The 21627-nt window shown below is 36.4% G+C and overlaps 1 protein-coding gene across 1 annotated transcript in view; it reads right to left on the bottom strand.

Moving 5' to 3' along the window:
* LOC127880498 (VWFA and cache domain-containing protein 1-like) overlaps positions 1-21627 on the bottom strand; it is a 49770-nt gene that overhangs the window by 24365 nt on the left and 3778 nt on the right. Inside the window, exons 5-12 of the mRNA XM_052427794.1 lie at positions 21231-21357; positions 19302-19428; positions 18610-18680; positions 17279-17392; positions 13772-13909; positions 10491-10629; positions 9085-9258; positions 3354-3502 (exon numbers count right to left, since the gene is read on the bottom strand). Of these exons, the coding sequence (XP_052283754.1) occupies positions 3354-3502; positions 9085-9258; positions 10491-10629; positions 13772-13909; positions 17279-17392; positions 18610-18680; positions 19302-19428; positions 21231-21357 (1039 nt within the window). The remainder of the gene's footprint in view (positions 1-3353; positions 3503-9084; positions 9259-10490; positions 10630-13771; positions 13910-17278; positions 17393-18609; positions 18681-19301; positions 19429-21230; positions 21358-21627) is intronic.

The raw sequence follows: 21627 nt of genomic DNA on the forward strand, positions 1-21627 counted from the left end.
CACCAGAACATTGGAAACATATCCGCGTCTTTGTAACACTGTTTTACTGTATGAAACAATTTTATCTCGAATGAAAAGGCTTAATAGATAGAACAGTTTTACACTCAATTCTCGACATCAATACAGTTTGTGCGTACACCTTTTATTTTCAGAGTATTACCAGCGCAAGAGCGTTTATACTTAAAAGGCTATGTTCTCATATTTAGTACTTACTTCCTTATTCCTGTTAACATGTTAACATGTAAAAGTATAAAGAGCAATGGAAGCGAGGCCTCACTTAAAAGCATTGCATTTCAACCCGCGAGGTATATCGGGTCAATTCGCGGACATTCAGAGTTTATATACAGGTCATCACCGGAGTTGGCGGCCAGTTAAATAATCGCTATATAATAAAGACGCTATCCGTGAACTAGGTGACCTGGAACTTTCTTTAGACCAGAAATATGTTAAATGAATATTCAGCAATATAATTATGGTATGTAAATAATAGATTCTTAATGTGTTTTCAACAATACAATGATAAATATTATTGTTGATAAATTTAACAATAATTATTCGTCCATATTGCCTAATGTACTAAAGTGATATTATGAGCATGTAACAGTTTATAGGTGTCTATCGCAACCGTTGATTATTTTTGATGTTTCTACTTCATATACATTTATATTAATTAATGCAGCATCATCATACTAAAACAATATACCAGAAAGAGAAAAATAATGCATTTGAATATCAACCGTACTTTCGTTTGACAACTGATCATGCGTTTACGAGTTGAACCTAAATTTAGTTTTAGTGCAGATTTGTTCATACGACACAAAGACACGAAATTGTTTTACGGATCATTTCAGCTTACAGGACTGGGTGGGTCACGTAAGAATATCGAATATAAAATATATTTTTATAAACAACTGGTAGCAAGGTGAGTTGCAGATAATTAATCAGTAACCACATTTTAACTAACTATTTTGACCTGTTAATTCTTTTCAGCTCAATTCAACAGTGCAAAATGCCCATAATATCACTTTAAGCATTAGCACGATGATAATTGATACTGTTAATAATCGAATCAAATAGCAATGCCCGACAAACCACTAAAACAGGTTTGTTCGAAGAACGCGCCTATAAATACGGATACTTCTCGTGTGGCCGGTTGACTCATATGTTTAAATTTCACTTCCATTCTTCTTTTGGTTTTCTGTTTTGTATCTATAGGTTTATGACCAGCAATATGTTATAATGTAAAATAAGCCGCGAAAACTCCCCGTAACATCCCGTACTGCGTGTGATGCAGCACTGCACAGAAAAAGACATTCGCTATCCTTGATCTCATTCATTAAACTATTTACGCCGTATATCTTTTTTAAAGATATTTCTTGTTTCTAGTTCCTTATTTCTTATTTGAATAAAGAATAAGGAACAGTTCCTCACTCCTTATGTATTCATGTTTCTTCTTCACGCTTGAATAGGATTTCTTGTTTAAGGAATAACGCACTAGGAAAAAGGAACCAACTTACTCTCCATAGCATAATAAAGCTATTTAGTATAAAACATTGTTCTATTTTTAGTTACAGCGCCATTACCCGACTGACCCCAAATGCTAGATCTGCCTGTATGCTACCTTTACAGCAAAGTTCAGCAAAATACATTCATCCAAATGATGTTCAATTGAATATATGTAGTAAATATACAGATATAGACTTGTTGCACACAAACATTTAACTGATTTTTTCAGAACATAATTCTGCCAACTTTAAGGTAACAGTTATTAGCCTTGATCAATGACCTAGCATAATGATCCAAAAGACATGTGTGGAGTTTCAATTAAATATGAATATCATTAGATGTTGAGGGGTATGTACTTGTTGAACCAAAACTAATCTTGACTTGCATTTTGCATGCAAACCTTAATCTGATTGAATAAGTACAACAGGGGACATAATCCTGATGAGAGGTAAGTCACAGGTATTGGTCTTTGCCAGTTGTGGCATGCAAACTAAAATTTCTATATGTAAATAAGGGACATAATTTGGCAAAATTGGAGGTCGAAGTAATGATCCTGGGTAAGTGAAATAAAATGATGATCCCAAAAATATGCGTTAAGTATCAATCGATTATCTGAAGTACATGTAGTAACAGAGATACATGTACTTGTTTCATGCAAATCTTAACCTAATTTTGATATTGCACGCAAACCTGAACCTGACTTTGATAGTTACAAAAGGGGGCATAATCCAGCTGAAAGCTTGGTAAAAAGGTCCTTGTCAGTGAATATTTAAAAAGATCCTGAACTCATATATTAAGTTTTATATCAATATCTGCAGTAAATATAGAAATATGGCGTAGTTGTAGGCAAACGTTTAGCTGAATTTTCCAAGTACATAAAGGGGCATAACTCTTCTAGATTGTACAACAGAGTCATAGAACTTGGTCAGTAACCTCACACAAAACACCCAGACACATGTGTGAAGATTCTATTGAATAGCTGCTGTAGGACATGAAGATACTTGATGCTTAGTCAAGGTAAACATCCTGCATCATGAAATTTGTAAAATAAAGAGGCAAAACGGAGCCAGAAAAAAAGACAGCCTTTGCAAAGGTTATTATTGCATCTTAAAATATATCTAACAAAGCAACTAAAAAACTCATTAATTCAAACAATGAAGATCCCCACCAAAATATATAATCAATATTTTTTGTATTCAACTTACATAGACAAAAGAAAAATTCATCCTGTGCATGAGTGTGTGTGTAAAATCATATCTAACTTAGCAGATACCTCCAACATGGGCAGTGAGAAAGTACTATGGAATGAAGCCTTTCCGTGTAATAAAATGCCTGGGGCAGTGGGAAAGTACTCCGGATGAAGCTTACCCGTGTAATAAAATGCCTGGGGCAGTGGGAAAGTACTATGGAATGAAGCATATTTGTGTAATAAAATGCCTGGGGCAGCGGGAAAGTACTAGGGAATGAAGCGTACCCATGTAATAAAATGCCTGAGGCAGTGGGAAAGTACTATGGAATGAAGCGTACCCGTGTGATAAAATGCCTGGGGAAGTGGGAAAGTACTATGGAATGAAGTGTACCCGTGTAATGACATGCCTTGGGCAGTGGGAAAGTACTATGGAATGAAGTGTACCCGTGTAATGAAATGCCTGGGGCAGTGGGAAAGTAAGATGGAATGAAGTGTACCCTTGTAATGACATGCCTTGGGCAGTGGGAAAGTACTATGGAATGAAGTGTACCAGTGTAATGAAATGCCTGGGGGCAGTGGGAAAGAACGATGGGATGAAGTGTACCCGTGAAATGAAATGCATGGGGGCAGTGGGAGAGTACTATGGAATGAAGCATACCCATGTAATGAAATGCCTAGTCTCCACAGATGCTGTCAGTATTGAAAGCTTCTCTGTGTCATTCAGGCCGTCTTCCACGAATCTGAACAAGGGCTGCAGGGACATGGGACGGTTTGGATCACCCATCTTGGGATGGATCAACAGTTTTTCTGTCAAACATTATTATTAATAACATGATTGAATACTTAAGAATGTAAGCCTCACTCTGGGAAAATGGGACTTAATGCATGTGCATAAAGTGTCATCCCAGATAAGCCTGCGCAGTCTTCGCAGGTTAACCAGGGATGACACTTTCTGCTTTTAAGTTATTTTTTATTAAAGAAATTCTCTTTTTAGCAAAAATCAAGTTTAAGAAGAAAGTGTTGTCAATGTTTAGCCTGTGCAAACTTCACAGGCTGATCTGAGATGACACTTCACACACATGAATTAAGCCCCATTTTTCAAGAATATGGCTCAAATGTAACCAAGATTTCTGCATTTTGAAACTGTTGTCAGGGAAAGTAAAATGCACATGCAAAATGAAATACAAATTCATGGCCCAGGCAGTTTTAGTAATAAACCGGTCAATATATTAAAACAGATTTAGTCCTATTGAACCTTTTTCCAAACCACTAAGGTAATGAAGAACGTGTGTTGTACTGCTTTAAATTAAGCATACCCCCACATCTGTAGTGAACTCTTTAAAACTTCACTTTTCAGGTTTTTTTTAAGGTCTTACTTACATTTTCTTTCTTTCATGTAATCTTGATATTATTGCTTTTATTTTAAAATACACTATCAGCAAATCATTTATAAGCATTCTTTTACAAAATAAATAAAAATATCAGACTTTTCTTGGCTAATTTTTAGTTAAAACAAGAGCTGTCAGAGGACAGCGCGCTCGACTATTTGAGTGCTTAACAGAATAACGAAAGCCATGATGGGGAAATTGATCATATTCAATAATTTATTAGACGATCTTTCAAAAATAAAAAAAGGAAAACAAAAAATATAATTTTATTTATTTTTTTGGAGGGGGGGGGTAGGGGGGGGGTTGAGAGGGGGGTATAATGTGGGGTGTGGTCATTTATGAGACGATCTTTCAAAAATAAAAAAAGGAAAAAAAAATTGGGGGAGGGGAGGTGGGGGGGGCAGGGATTCTGGGTTGGGGCGTGGGTATTGTTTGGGTTGAATCCATTGTGGTATTCAGGTAAGTGCGTTTTTTTCAAAGTATTACTAAAATATGATCATAAATAAAGAAGTAATGGCAATTTAAGCAAAATGTTCAATAATCTAAGTATAAAAGAGGCCATAATTCTGTCAAAATGCTTGATACAGTTGTCTGCTCTTGTTTATAGGTTGGGGTCATGTTGGTAAACAAGTATGCAAAATATGAAAGCAATATGTCAATTAAGGGACATAGGAAATATTTGGGGTAGTACGCAAACTTTAACATAGATTTATCAATAATATGCATATTCTTAGTATAGAAGGGGCAATAATTATGTCAAAATGCTTTATACAGTGGTTTGCTCTTGTTTATAGGTTGGGGTCATGTTGGTAAACAAGTATGCAAAATATGAATTTAAAATGTCGAAGGACATAGGAAATATTTGGGGTAGTACGCAAACTTTAACATAGATTTATCAATAATATGCATATTCTAAGTATAAAAGGGGCAATAATTCTGTCAAAATGCTTGATACAGTTGTCTGCTCTTGTTTATAGGTTGGGGTCATGATGGTAAACAAGTATGCAAAATATGAAAGCAATATGTCAAGGGACATTGAAAATATTTGGGGTAGTACGCAAACTTTAACATTTATACGCAAACGCCAACGGGAACCGATACGGGAACGGCATTTTTTTTTTAACGGAATATACGAGTTTTCTCAATTGGTTTTATCATTTGCTATTTCATTGTTGTTTTGTGTGCTGTTTTTTCTGACTTTTTTTCAACGTTGCCAATATTATTAATCTGTGTAAGTCAATACCGATGTTTTAATTCTTTGTTGACTCGATAATAGCTTACAAACATGCACTGAACCAAACAAATGTCTGTGCGTAGGTTGGCTACTGACAAAACCAAAAGCAAATAGTTAAGAAATAGCCGATAGTAAAGATGCGTAAGGACTAAATCACTAGTGCGATTTGAAACCACGCATCTAAACTTTGGGTCGTGGGTTATTCAACAACAAACAATAAAGTACACGAATTTTTTCGATTCTAACATGATTTTTACTAAAGATTTATACAATGTATATTATTTTTCTTGTGTACTATTTTATGTGAAGTTCCGCCCATAAAAATAACTTTCGGCTGTTCTGTCGATCAGATCCACGACTTACATTCATTTATTGCCGGATTATTACGCTGGTGGCAAATGTATCGGCATATTTTGTTAAGTTAAAGCGTGTGCTTTCAGTGTATAAGGTCCACCCACAATTATTGCAGAATATCTGATATTCTTCTTTGTTTATATGAAAGTTTACTGTATCATGCATGAAATGCACAATTTCCACCAGGAAAACATCAAGGTTTTCATCTCCGAAGTATCTGTCAACGATTTTATCGTGGACGAGTACACATTACGGACCGATAAGTGTGCAAGGTATAAGCCAGTGAAATTATCGATTGATATTGACACGGGGTTATTCACGCATGACTAATACACAACCGCGCGAATCTTCGCTGCTTGGGGTCATTCTCTGATACTAGTCGTCTGACGTGCAATAAACTGGTCCTAACCGGTTTAGAGACTGCAGCGAATGGTTTATCATACCTAATCGAGATAACAATGTCATTAGGGTGTGCACTGTGTAATCGATTTCATGACAAGGGAATTTTAGCAAACAGAATCGGACCAACTGTTCGGGATTTTCAATCGGTCTTTCATGACCCAAATCGGTCTAGGACCGACAAAACCGAAACAAGAGGGCCTGAAAGGCCCACAGTCTCTCACCTGAGATTCAAAGGAACTGTTCTGTGCAGCCCAAGATGTCATTAGAACAATATGTTCTTACCAACTTTCATGACTAGTTAACACCGTGGCAGCCACGTTTTTCAACAGACCAGAACCATTTTCATACACATCCAAGATATCATTTAAACAAATATACTGACAACGTTTCATGAAGATTCATAAGTCCATATAAGGAAAAATGCCCCGCCCACTGGTGGCCATGTTTTTCAAGCAACTGGAACCACTTTCGAACTTGTCCAAAATATCATTGGGACAAATCTTCTGACAAAGTTTCATGATGATCGTACCATAAAAATGGCTTTTAGAGTGTTAACAAGGTTTAAATATAGCTATATAAGGAAAAATGCCACACCCCCTTGGCGGCCATGTTTTTCCACCAACCGGAACCATTTTCAAACTCATCCAAGATATCATTGGGACATATCATCTGACCAAGTTTCATGATGATCGGACAATAAATGTGGCCTCTAGAGTGTTGACAAGGTTTTACTAAAGCATGATATATAGCCATATTAGGAAAAATGCCCCGCCCCTGGTGGCCATGTTTTTTAAGCAACCGAAACCAATTTCGAACTCATCCAAGATATCATAAGAACAAATCTTCTGACCATGTTTCATGAAGATCGGAAAATAAATGTGGCCTCTAGAGTGTTAACAAGGTTTTACTATAGCCATATAAGGAAAAATGCCCCGCCCCCTGGCAGCCATGTTTTTTAACCAACCAACACCATTTTTGAACTCATCCAAGATATTATTGGGGTGAATCTTCTGACCAAGTTTCATGAAGATCAGACAATAAATGTGGCCTCTAGAGTGTTAACAAGATTTTACTATAGCCATATAAGGAAAAATGCCCCGCCCCTTGGCAGCCATGTTTTTCAAGCAAATGCAACCATTTTCTAATTCATCCAAGAAATCATTGAGACCAATCTTCTGACCAAATTTTATGAAGATTGGACAATAAATGTGGCCTCTAGAGTGTTCACAAGGTTTTACAATAGCCATATATAGCCATATAAGAAAAATGCCCCGCCCGTTGGCTGCCATGTTTTTCAAGCAAACGTAACCATTTTCCAACTCATTCAAGATATCATTGAGACCAATCTTCTGATCAAATTTCATGAAGATTGGAAATAAATGTGGCCTCTAGAGTGTTAACAAGGTTTTATTATAGCCATATAAGGAAAAGTGCCCCGCCCCCTGGCGGCCATGTTTTTTCACCAATCTGGACCGTTTTCAAACTCGTCCGAGATATCAATGAAACAAATGTTTTGACCAAGTGTCATGATGATTGGGCAAAACTTGTGACTTCTAGAGTGTTCACAAGGTTTCTCTCTAACCATATAAGGAATACTGCCCCGCCCCCTGGCGGCCATGTTTTTCAACAGACCGGAACCATTTTTTAACTCAACCAACATTTTGACCAAGTTACATGAAGATTGGGCATCAAATGTGACTTCTACAGTGTTCACAAGGTTTTTCTTTTTTTTGACCTAGTGACCTAGTTTTTGAACCAGCATGACCCAGTTTCGAACTCAGTCGAGGTATCAATGGGACAAATGTTCTGACCTATTTCATGAAGATCAGACAATAAATGTGGCCTCTAGAGTGTTCACAAGGCAAAATGTTGATGACGGAAGACGCATAACGGACGACGGACATAAAGCGATCACAAAAGCTCACCATGAGCACGTTGTGCTCAGGTGAGCTAAAAAATATGATCCCTGGTCATGACTTTGTCACCAGACATGGGTGACAGCACTTTTTGAAGAAATATTCAGGGTCTAAAGCATGTCTAATGTATTTCATTACAGGTAAGTCAAAGCAAACACATGAATTATTACAGCATCCATTTTAAAGTACAACAAGCATTTGTTGAATTGATATCACCCCCTCCCCCCCCCCCCCAAAAAAAAAAAAGTTTGGATGGGTGAAAATTCCTTGATATATGGTATAATCCTAAAAAATATTTAAGTGTAGGATCATTGTTTTTATGCATTGCAATTCTCCTCATTGATATATATACACACATGCAGTTTCATATTGAAATCTAGTAGCGTATCTGAGATATACCCCTGAAAAGTAACACAATACAAAAACAACAAAGGGCAATAAATCTTATTTAAGAAAGTGTAGGGTTATGGTTCTTATGCAAGGCACTTCTCCTCATTGATAGCATACACCCATGAAGTTTCATGTTGAAGTCTTGTATGTTATTTGAGATATAGCCCTGAAAATGTTCACAATACAAAAACAACAAAGAGCAATAACTTTTATTAAAGAAAGTGTATGGTTACGGTTAATGTGCATGGCACTTTTCCTGATTAATATACATACACCAATGAAGTATCATGTTGATATCTCATAAAGTTTCTGAGATAAAGCCATGCAAAGTTTTGTGACAGACAGACGGACGGACTGACTGCCACAGATGGACAACGCCAATTCTATATCCCTCTGCCTTTGGCAGGGGATAACAATAGCAGCCGAGTAATGACACAAATATATAGACATTAAATCATCATAAAACAAGAGATGTGTTTGTCAGAAACACAATGCCCCCTATTGCGCCGCTCAAGTTGCTATCTTCAATATTGCAAAAGTTATGGCCAACGTTAAAGTTTTTTCTGGACGGACGGACAGACTGACATACTGACCGACATACTGACTGACATACTGACGGACAGTTCAACTGCTATATGCCACCCTATCGGGGGCATAAAAACACACGCTATCATATGTTTTTAAACAAAATCACAGTAAAATTACCAGCATCAGCGTCCAGAAGATAAGCATAACTCTTGTGGCCAACATCGAACTCCACAATGTCTGAGAAGATGTCTGCCAGGTAGCCGTCTGCCCCCACCAAGCCTATGGGAGGCTTATCTGTCTCATTGTACACGGGCACTGTGACACTGAGACTGGGGGGTGTGTCATCAAGGCCTTTAGGTACAAACATCATCACTTTTACACATATGGGGGGTCATTCTGGGAAAACTGGGTTTAATGCATGTGCAGAAAGTGTGGTCCCAGATTAGCCAGTGCAGTCTTGCCGCCTTGACTTAATTTTGTTTGGAAGAGACTTCCTTTAAACAAAAATCCCTTACAGGCAAAAAGTCCCTTATGAGCCTGAGCCGACTGCATGGGTTCATGGGGGAGAACACTTTACATACACGAATACAGCAAAGTTTTGCCAGAATGCGGCTCATAAAAGTATTTCAAATATTTTTTCAGGTATCGAACTTTTCAATTTTTCTTTGAGGAAAAGTTTTTTCTTAATGACTTAAGATAGTGTCAGGCACTTTTATAATAAAAAAATTTCACACAAGCGTTTACATTGATTATACATGATGCTTTAAATATATTGCATATTAGTTTAACTCCTAAAAAGCATTCTCAATAAGCCATTCTAAGTATTTGTGTGTGTACTATTACAATAAGCTCTCGTAAGTGAATAACAACTTGTAAGCCAGTTGCAATTTTCACAATTTAACATTTTGCTAATAAAATATCAGTGCCTCTAATTAAGGAATTGCAAAAATGCAATTCGAAGATCTTATGTTCCATATATAATTGAAAATTGTTTGCATGTTCTTTCCACTTACATAGGCTCAATCTATACACAGTTTTCTAGATAAGCGTTTAATTTTCTTCACGATTAATGTTTGATATAAATTTAAAGGTTTAACACTTTCCCACTCAGAAACTGGAAATGGCAATATGCAGCCAGCAACTCCCAGGTTTTATGCTGTTTGCTGCTTAACAGTATCTTAAGGTTTGAAATGAAGCCTTTAAAACTTAAATTTATAAGAAAAAGTCTTCAATGTTATTCGATTTTCAAATGAAATACAAACAGGTCAAATTGAGAAACTGTGGAGTAAATGAGTTGTGTTCTGGGAAAACTGGTCATAATGCATGTGCAGAAAGTGTCATCCCAGATTAGCCTGTGCAGTCTGCACAGGCTAATCAGGGACGACACTTTCTGCCTTAATTGGATTTTTGCTTAGAAGAGACTTTATTTAAACGAAAAATGTCATAAAAGCGGAAAGTGTCATCCCTGATTAGCCTGTGCAAACTGCACAGGCTCATCTGGGATGACACTTTACGCACATGCATTATTCCCAGTTTTCTCAATACGTGCCTTAAATGGTTAAACTAATACTATTGGCACAAACTAAGAGAGAGCATCGTGGTGAGTTGTGTGTCTATCTGTGGTGGCAGACGCTTGAAGTATTTCCCCACGGTATCTGCAAACTGATCTTCCTGTACCACCTCAAATATGCCTTCCTTGCCCACGGTACCATTCACTATCTCCTAATAGGAAAACATGATATCATGATATAAGCATAGTTCTGGGAAAACAGGGCTAAATGCATGTGTGTAAAGTGTTGTCCCAAACAAGCCTGGGCAAACTTTTAGGGCTAACACTGTCTGCTTTAATGGAATTTTTAGTTTTAAAGAATTCTCTTATAATTTAAAATCCTGTCTAGACAGAAAGTGTTGTCCCTGATTTGCCTGTGTGGACTGCACAGGCTAATCTAGGAACACACATTACGCATATGCATTACAACAAGTTTCCCAGAACGAGGCTCATATTAACTAAAGCATAAGGTTTGCTAACATATAATGATCAAATCATATATTATCAAACGCACATTGTGATCTTAAAACGGATAGTTCCTATGTTCTGGTTACCTTAGTAATTGTTCATATACGGAGATAACATTCCACTGTAAGTTAGAATTTGTATGGCATGGGAAATGGAATAAAATAAGCAATGTGGCCAGGACATGGATGCCCTTGCTTTATGTCACTGGACACATAAACAAGAGTTGTATATCAGACATAAAGTGATCAGTTAATTAAAACAGCATATGTATCAGTCCTTTGTAACTGTTGCTACACATAAAGATTATGTCAAAATTGTAACATTGACATTTTAGCAAGCACTTCTGTTGGTGCATACAAAATGATGTCTCGAAATTGTGAAATAAAATGCAGTGTAAAGAAATAGAACTTTTCAGCCACATGGACATCTTCTATCACAATTACTATATATGGACTAAGCACAAACTTCAAGTATCAAATTTCACCTTAGCATTTAGTTAGCAACATGCTTGTTGCAAGCAATAAGTCGTCTTTATATGCCAAAATAAATAACATAATGCACCATATATTTGTGGGTTGGACGAGAACTATTACCTTCACTGTAAACATTAGAAACATGTGAAAACTCCAAGGGTCAGTTGTGATCTAAACTTTTAAGCAAGTGGCATGGTTTTGAACATGACATATACATTTGATATGATATTCCAATGTGCCAATCTATTTCGAAAGACATGAGTACATACTTTCCCTATACACAAATGAAGAAGGTTCATTGCCTTCAAGTGTCTACCGTGACCTTAACTGTTAAGAAAGTTACATGGTTGTTGTTTAAAACATGTCATCTCCATATGATGATAATTGTTTCAAAACACATAATCAAATAATCCATGACAACGTTAAGGATTAGTCGGGAAGAATTACTTGCACTATTAACATATTAAGAAAATGCGAAAAACTCAGAGTAGAAGCAGTGACCTTGATAGTAAGGCAAGCAACATGGTTTCAAACAGAACACATTTTCTTGAAATAAGGGTCGTTTTTGCAAATTAATTTCAAAATCCAATAATGCACTTCAAAGTTATGGGCCGGAAACAAACACATACTTAAGCAAGTGTCATGGTTTTTGCATGAAACAAATCTTTACTATGATGATAACTTGTGCTATTTTATATCAAAGTCTCATAAAGCGTGACAAAATTATGGACTGGATACAAACAAGTACTTTCACTACATTCATTTAAGGAATAGGTTAACACTGGAAATTTTAACTGTGACCTTGACCTAGAAGGGACTGACGTGGTTTTTGACAACAAGTTGTCTTGATATGCTTATTCAGTTGCGCCCATTTATTTGAAATCCCTGAATGCACAACAAAGTTAATGACCAGACATGAACACATACTTTCATGACAGCCATATACAAAATATGCATACACTCCAGGCATGACCTTCAAGCCAGTAACAAAGTTTTGCATGCAACACAGCTCATTGATATGCTAATCATGTGAGGCAATTGATTTTGAGCCGCATTCTGAGAAAACTGGGCTTAATGCATGTGCATAAAGTGTCGTCCCAGATTAGCCTGTGCAGTCTGCACAGGCTAATCAGAGACGACACTTTCCGCTTTTATGGTATTTTTAGTTTCAAGGAAGTCCCTCCTTACCGAAAATCAAGTTAAGGCGGAAAGTGTCATCCCTGATTAGCCTGTGCGGACTGCAGAAGCTAATCCGGGAAGACACTTTACGCACATGCATTAAGCCCAGTTTTCTCAGAACAAGGCTCAATTTTGAAATCCCATCATGCACGATACAGTTATGGACCATACACAAACATGTACTTGACTATACACATACACAGAACATCAAGAAACTTCAAGTGTACACTGTGACCTCTTGACCTTAAAGATAGTGATATGGTTGTTGCATGCAATTTCAAAATCGCAGGGAAAAAAAGCAAAATTGGTCCATCATTGAGCAGTTAAGGGATGAGTTAACCAATGCAGGGTTTATGTTTTTCGGTTGTAAATTATTGGACAAGGGACAAAAAGAAAACAAAAAGCAATTAATGCTTGTCTACTGGTTACTTACAACATGTTCATAAACATCATATCATCAATCAATGAGTTCATGGCTTTTGGTTGTCATGTAAAATCCCCTGGCATTTAGGCTTTAATTGCAATGAAACTTATCTTTACAAATGATATTCTCTTATCATAACCACAAATCTATCATGAGGTTTGGAGTTTACACACTATATTTTTCCTATATTTGAAGTTAAGGATCCCTTACTTAAGTGTACTGAGGGCCATATAAAAATCCTGACTAAGTGTACCATTGGCCTTATAAAAAAATCCTGACTAAATGCACTGTGGGCCTTATAAAAATCTGGACTGAGAGCACTGTGGGCCTTATAAAAAATCCTGACTAAATGTACTGTGGGTCTTATAAAACAAATCCTGACTAACTGTACTGTGGACCTTATAAAAAATTCTGACAAAGTGTACTGTGGGCCTTATAAAATCTCCTACCTAAGTGTACCATGAGCCTTATAAAAACTTCTGACTGAGTTTACCATGGACAAATTAAAAAACCTGTCCTTGTAAAAAAATTCTGACTAAATGCACTGTGGGTCTTTAAAAAAAATCCTGACTAAGTGTTCATTGGCATTATAAAAAATCCTGCCTAAGTGTACTGTGGGCTTTATAAAAAAAAACAAGTGTACAGTGGACCTTACAAAACATCCTGCACTTTGCACCTTAAAAAAAATCGGGGTTAAGTGTATCATGGGCCTTATAAAATCTCCTTCTTTAGTATACCATGAGTCTTATAAAAACTTCTGACTAAGTTTACCATGGGCCAGGGTTGAGCTGCAATCTGTCCAGTCTCATTCAGCTTGCCATTGTTCTGGTCAGCCACCTGGGCCAGCAGCTCGGTCAGCTGGGGATCTTGCGCTCCTGTCCAATACACAAAGTGCTGCACACTGTTCTCCTGAAGTAAGGTAGGGAAATATATGAGCCTTATTCTGGGAAAACTGGGCTTAATGAATGTGTGTAAAGTATCATCCCAGATTAGCCAGTGCAGTCCAAAGAGTCAAAGAAGGGAGGACGATTTCCGTTTGAAATCAAATTTCTGTTCAACCCTTTCCCACTTAGATACGTATTTTGACGCATTTGTAGTCCCTTAGAAAGTTTACTTAAAACAAAGGCCTTTCTTACTCGATTCAAGTTTTAAAGGCTTCATTTTCAACACTAGATACTGATGAGCAGCAAACAGCATAAAACCTGAACAGACTGCGAGTTACTCACAGTCTGTTCTGGTTTTATGCTGTTTGCACAAAGCCATTTTAAATTTGGTCCGAGTGGGAAAGGGTTAAAGGAGGTCTCTTCCAAGCGAAAACCCAGTGTAGACAGAAAGTGTTGTCCCTGATAAGCCTGTGCAGACTGTGCTTTACGCACATGCTTTTCAACTATTTTATCTCAACATGTGGCTCTTATCAATCAGAACATAAATCCAGTGTCAATGTCAAAAATACCTCTTAATTTATCTAAGGATTTATCTGTTATTCCTCATCGTGATTATAATTTGATAATAATACAAGAAATGTGTCACTAGCCCTGCTGCCCACAAAATGCATGTTTGGATGGACACAAATACACTATATAGTCTACAGCAGAAAAAAACACAAAGGGCTACTAAAAAATTCCTTCAATAATGATAATCTGCATTTTCAATTGTGAAAGTTTGAGAAAAATCTGCCAAGCAGTTGGGTGAATTGAGCACACACAATTTTTTAAGTTCATTGTATATACATATGTAAATACCTTTCCTTCATAGCATCTATTCATTCAGGGCATTCAAGTTTAATTAAATTAAATTCAATTAAAGTTTGAGCCATATTCACCCGGTAGTTAAAGAGGAGTTAAAAATGCAACATTTTGGTACTATATATTCTATAGTGGACAAACAGCAGCAAACTCTTTTCTGTATAACTATCTACATGTAAACAAAAAGGGCATTCAAATGCAAAAGGTTAAGAAAGATCAACACAGCGATTAAAGAGGAGTTTCAAATGCATGGATTGGAACTAAAGAATGCACAGATGGATGCAGGACCAACAAGTGAAAACCGCCAATTCAATGGGTACATTAGAATAACAAGAGCACCGCATAACGGGTGCCAACGCTCGGCTGCCAGTGCAGTTTTGAATAAATGAAAGCTTGTCAGATTATTTTTTTTCCACAGTGACCTTGACCTTTGACCTAGTGACCCAAAAATGGGTGTGGCGTGTAGAACTCATCAAGGTGCAGCTACTTATGAAGTTTCAATGTTGTAGGTGGAAGCACTTTCATTTTAGAACCAATGTTCAAAAGGTCAATAAAGGTTAACAAAATGTTAAGGTTTTAGGACACGATGAGCTGGCTATGACAATACCTTGTTCCTACTGATTCCTATGTACAAACAGTGTTGTCCCATTTTGTGCACCTATGATAGTTTCATTCCAAACAATTAATATCTTTAAAAAAGATATACGGCGTTGATTGTGGTTGGAGTTTGTGAAAGGTAAAGAGTTCAATGAATGAGATCAAGGATAGCGAATGTCTTGTTATGTGCAGTTCTTAGCTGCATCACACGCAGTATGGGATGTTACGCGGAGTTTTCGCGGATTATTTTACATTATTACATATTATTTTATGCTTTCCGGTGGTTTATAGAGAAATATCAGTGAATTAAAACTGATAATTTCACTGTTTCAAACAGTGAAAATTATCAGTGAAAATTATCGATAATTTTCACTGTTTACTGTGAAATGACGTCATTTTTTGAGGAAATGACGTCATTATCCTAGCAAAAGTCTCTAGTTAAACTCTTTAACAATGTATATAAACTGTGAAAAAAAGCCTAAAATAAAAAGAAAATTTGTTGGATTCCGTGGAATATCGATTTTAATTCACTCGTGATCAAAGAAAAAATATATTTTCTATGATCACTCGTGAATTAAAATCGATAATCCACCGAATCCAACAAATATCCTCTATTTAATTACTGGTCATAAACCTATAGATAAAAACAGAAAACCAAAAGAAGAATGGAAGTGAAATTAAAATATATGAGTCAACCGGCCACATGCAAAGTATCCGTACATAGTTTAAATATTTATACGCACGTTCTCGAACAAACCTGTTTTAGTGGTTTGTCGGGCATTGCTATTTGATTCGATTATTAACAGTATCGAGAATCATCGCGCTCATGCTTAATACATTAGTCAATATGGTGGAATAATTCTTGTTAAATTAATTGAAAATAATATTTATCATGGTATTGTTTAAAACACATTAAGAATCTATTATTGACATACCATAATTATATCGCTGAATATCTTCATTTAACATATTTCTGGTCTAAAGAAAATTCCAGTTCACCTAGTTCACACGATAGCGTCTATATTATATAACGATTATTTTACTGGCCTTTAACTCAGGTCAGCACATAAGGTAGTCGTGAAGACGCAGCGATGACCTGTAAATAAACTCTGACATTCACACACACTGGCAGCGAACTGACTCTGATACCCCGCGGGTTGTAATGCAATGTATTAAAGTGAGGCCACGCTTCCACTGCTCTTTATACTTTTACATGTTAACATGTTGACAGGAATATGGAAGTCAGTACTAAATATGACAACTAGCCTTTAAGTACAAAAGCTCTTGCGCTAGCAATCCTCTGAAAATAAAAGGTGCACGCACAAACTGTATTGATGTAGAGATTGAGTGTACAACTGTTCTATCTATTAAGCCTTTTCATTAGAGATAAAATTGTTTCATGCTGAACACGCAGTGAAACAGTGTTACAAAGACGCGGACATGTTTCCAATGTTCTGGTGGTATGCTCAAATCAGCCTATGGGATAAATGAAGTGTATTCATTCTGACCTAGCTGCGGGAAATTTTATTGGAATTTTATTGGACAGTTACAAAGGTCAGGTAAGGTGAAAAGCTGGCGTATACAGCTACGCCGAAAAATAAAAGTTGATATGGTGTGTGATTTTGAAGAGATTTTCGATGGGCCATGCTTTGTTTGTATATCCAGATTTATAATGTTTTTTTTCAAGCTAAGCACATTATAGAATACATGATCTTACTTAGTGTTGACAGAAGCCAATTGAAAATACATATTTACTCTGCTCCTAAAATCTCAAAATGGCTGTATCAATTAAAAAAAATTCATTCAAATAAAGCAGATTTCACACATATATGCTTTCGAAACAACATGCATATTGGCTTATTGTGCAGATTTCTAATTTCCAACCAATTTAAAGTAAATGAAGCTGTCAGATATGAAAATACGAAAATTGGTGTACTAGTCTTTGTTGATTTTGAAGTATGGAAGTAAGAACACGGTGTTGATCTGTCCCAGTATAAGATGTGTTTCCACTCAACAACAGTAGAACCAGGTTGCTTTGCTTGAAAGAGCTCTGAAAACATACAGTTTATGTGCAAACAACATTATCTAGGGTCCCACTCCACTATTCTGAACTTTTTAACCAACATTTGAATATTAAAGTTCACATTTGGGTAACAAAAGCTACAAATTGAAATACATACATCCGTTAACAACAAAAGTACATACATGTATAGCTACGTGTCTTTTGATTACTCTATATTATTTTCTACTCTATACTATATTTAATATATATAGTAAATTACAGATTTTGTTCTGTTTTCCCTACTAGACATATGTCCCTATGCTATAATAGAGACAATATACCATTATAAGTTGTTTATTTGTGCAAAGATTCTTAAAAATGCTTGCCTAATTTTTTTTGGTGGGAGAGGTTTGCAGACATAAAAAACTAGAGCTTTGTCACAGACGTGACGAATACCCCTACATGCCGCATTGACACAGAATATTTTGCATGTTGTCTTCACAAAAAACAGCGGACACCATGCTCAATGTTGAAAACGCACTAAGTGACCCCGTGACCTAGTTTTTGACCCGGCATGGCCCATGTTCAAACTTGACCTACACATCATCTAGATACAACTTCTGACCAAGTGTGGTGAAGATTGGATGAAATTTATTTGAGTTAGAGAGCGGACACCATGCTCAATGTTTAAAACGCACTAAGTGACCCCATGACCTAGTTTTTGACCTGCCATGACCCATGTTCGAACTTGGCCTAGACATCATCTAGATACAACTTCTGACCAAGTTTGGTGAAGATCGGATAAAAATTAATTGAATTAGAGAGCGGGCACAATGATGATTGTGTAAGACGCACTAAGTTACCCCGTGACCTAGTTTTTGGCCCAGAATGGCCCATGTTCGAACTTGGCCTATAGATCATCTAGATACAACTTCTGACCAAGTTTGGTGAAGCTTGGATGAAAACTACTTGAATTAGAGAGCTGACACCATGCTCAATGTTTAAAACGCACTAAGTGACCCTGTGACCTAGTTTTTGGCCCAGAATGGCCCATGTTCGAACTTGGCCTAGACATCATCTAGATGCAACATCTGACCAAGTTTGGTGAAGATAGGATGAAAACAACTTGAATTAGAGAGCGGACACTTAATACCGACCGACAGACCGACCGACAGACAATCTCACTCCTATATACCCCCCTAAACTTCGTTTGTGGGGGTATAAAAACTTTTGTAGGTGTAGTATATGGTATGATTCTTACATACCTGTGTTCTGTTTTTTGCCTTCTGAAACACTGTGTAAACCTTTTCCAAAGCAGAATGTAAGTTGAACGGAACTGCAATACACACAGATGACTAATAGAGCTACCACATTTGGTATTTAATACACCCACATGCCACTTTGACCTTGAAGATAGCCATGTTGTTATCTGTTAATTTCATGCTCTGAATTTAATTTTTGTAAAATTCTGATTATACTTTAAGTATAATGAGCACTTTCCTATGACAGTTTGATATACAGTGATGCTATTTTTAAACTGTGATAGTGCATACATTGCATGGACACGGTTTCATTTGTTTGAAGATTAAAAAAAAATCCACTTTAACATCCAGTTTTGAAGTAAAATCAAACTGATTGCACGACAAGTGAAAAGCAATTTCTTTTAAGTAACAGGAATAGGTAGTAATCCTTAAGTACTAAAGTAAATAGTGTTCCACTGCCTGAAACATTTAAATTAGTTTAAACCTATTTATTTTTATTTTAATAATTTGAGACGCTCTCGAGTCCGTTTCCTGGCACTAGAATTAGCACTTGGTGTCTATTGGGGTAATCTAAAGAATGCTCCCACAGTGGGGATCGAACCAGTGGCCTCCCAATCGCAAGGCAGACACTATATCCACTACACCACTGTGACCTGCGTCAGCAGTAAACGCATCAAAAAATGATGTAAACAAACCTCGAGGCTTTTTGGATCCTAGATCAAGAAAGAATTCTAGGTTCTGTCGTATCCTCTGGTTGTATGCTTTCAAACAGTATCTTTCAGTTTCATTATCCTCATCAGCATAGGAATCCGCCAAATAAAACTGAAACACATAAATATGCATGTAACTATGCAACTGCATCATGGCTTAAACAAATTCTTAGATATATTATATTAAAACAGTTTTACACTTCGGTTCTAGACAGCAAAGCTTAAAAATCAAATTTAATATAACATGTGCTACATGAAATTCACACTCTAACAAAAAAGTGCCGAACAATTGTCATGTGATAAATAATTATGAACTTCCCAAACTGGCTCCACAAAAAAATTGACTTTCATGAGTACAAATGTTATGACATCATGGACACAAACATATATTGCTTATAAGATGTCATAGAGTTGCACGCCTCTGCTTCGTGGTAAATTGTATCGAGCATGTTGTTACATGAAACCTTTAAAAGCTTCGTGTAATGTTGTGCAAGAGTTTCAGATACACATGAGAAGTATTAAATGTTCAAACAATAATTTATTCAGTTGAAGACAGATCATCAGCATGTACAACACTTAAATGCGTGCACATAAAGTGTTATGAAATTTTACAAAGTAGGTGTTACTATACAAAATAACAAGAGATGTGTTTGTCAGAAACACTATGCCCCCTACTGCACCGCTTTGATTTATTTAATGTTTTTTCATCATTTGGCAGGCACGGACAATTTAAACAAGGGAAGTAATATTTTTTAAAGGGATATAATAAAAAATATAACTTCCCTTGTAAAAATGATCTGTACCTGCCAAATGATAAATAGAAATTATCTCCCTTTAAAGCTTGTTACTTCTCTTGGATTTGTTTTTTTTTACCTTTGACCTTGAAGGATGATCTTGACCTTGACCTTTCACCATTCAAAATGTGCAGCTCCATGAGATACACATGCATGCCAAATATCAAGTTTCTATCTTTAATATTGCAAAAGTTATGGCCAATGTTAACGTTTTCAGACGGACAGACGAACGTACAAACAGTTCAAATGCTATAAGCCACCCTACTGGGGGCATAAAAACAAATCTTCACAACAGAAAAAATAGTGTTCATACACAGACTCTCAACTCAAACACAACTAAATACTAGATTTCTTTAAAGTGAAACGCAATTTGCCCACTCAGAGTAACCAAGAATATGAAAATTAATGACAATAATTCTGGGCACTAACAGCCAAACCTTCCCCATTATGTGACCGAACAAAATATTTGGTCATAACAAACATCAAAACGTTGGTCGATACATGATGTAATTTAAAAAAGCGTCACAACTATGAGACATACTGGCTACATATTTAGAAAACAAAACAACACATAATTTCGTACTAAAATTACACAATTTGGGATTAGGACAATTTAAAGCTGGCAAGATCTATGAGATTATAAAGCAACGATCATTTAAATAAAATACAAATGCGCGTTTATAAGGATTATCAATGCATGTTATGAAATACTGTCAATTGTTATATTCAGTCAAATAATGTCATCAATTCGCACCACTTGAAAGGCTGCAAAGTTTAACCCATTTATGCCTAGTGGACTCACCAATCCTTCTAAATTGGATCAATTTATTTCCAAAATTAGGGATGTCTAGTATATTTATTTCAATATTTAGATCACTTCTTACAAAAATTCCTTTAACCAAACAGCGCAGATCCTGATGGGACGCAGCATCATGCGGTATCTCATCTGGGTCTACGCTGTTTGCCAAGGCCTTTTTTCTAGACGCTAGGCATTAATGGGTTAAGGTAAGTTTTACTGTCACACCTGTGCCCTATCGATAGGACATTGTAACAGGAATGTACATCTTTTATAAAAGGTTATTGTGTACAGTTACTAACCCAAAATTTCTTACTAATGTACCTTATCACTGCTGGTGAGGGTGTTGAGAACATTTCTTGTTGCCATGACAATGGGATCCACAGTGTCTCCCATTATGATCACCAGATTTTTTCTTTCCATGTGATGTTTTTCTATCAGCCAAGGCACGCTAAAATAATTACAAGGAGAGTGTATTAAATGCCTAACAAAGGGCCATCATGGGGCTGAATTGCTCACCTGAATTAATATACTAGATTCAGAATATTTTATTGGTGGCCCATTCAGAGCATCCATCAATACTTACATATTGTTGATGGCCAATTCCGAGCAACCCATCAGTGCTTACAAATTGTTGATTACCTATTCTTAGCATCAACCTATGGTTAAAGCTTGTCGATGACCAATTCAGAGCACCTATCAATTTGAACATATTGTTGAT

Source organism: Dreissena polymorpha, chromosome 5 (assembly GCF_020536995.1).
Source record: "Dreissena polymorpha isolate Duluth1 chromosome 5, UMN_Dpol_1.0, whole genome shotgun sequence".
Taxonomy (NCBI): Eukaryota; Metazoa; Mollusca; class Bivalvia; order Myida; family Dreissenidae; genus Dreissena; species Dreissena polymorpha.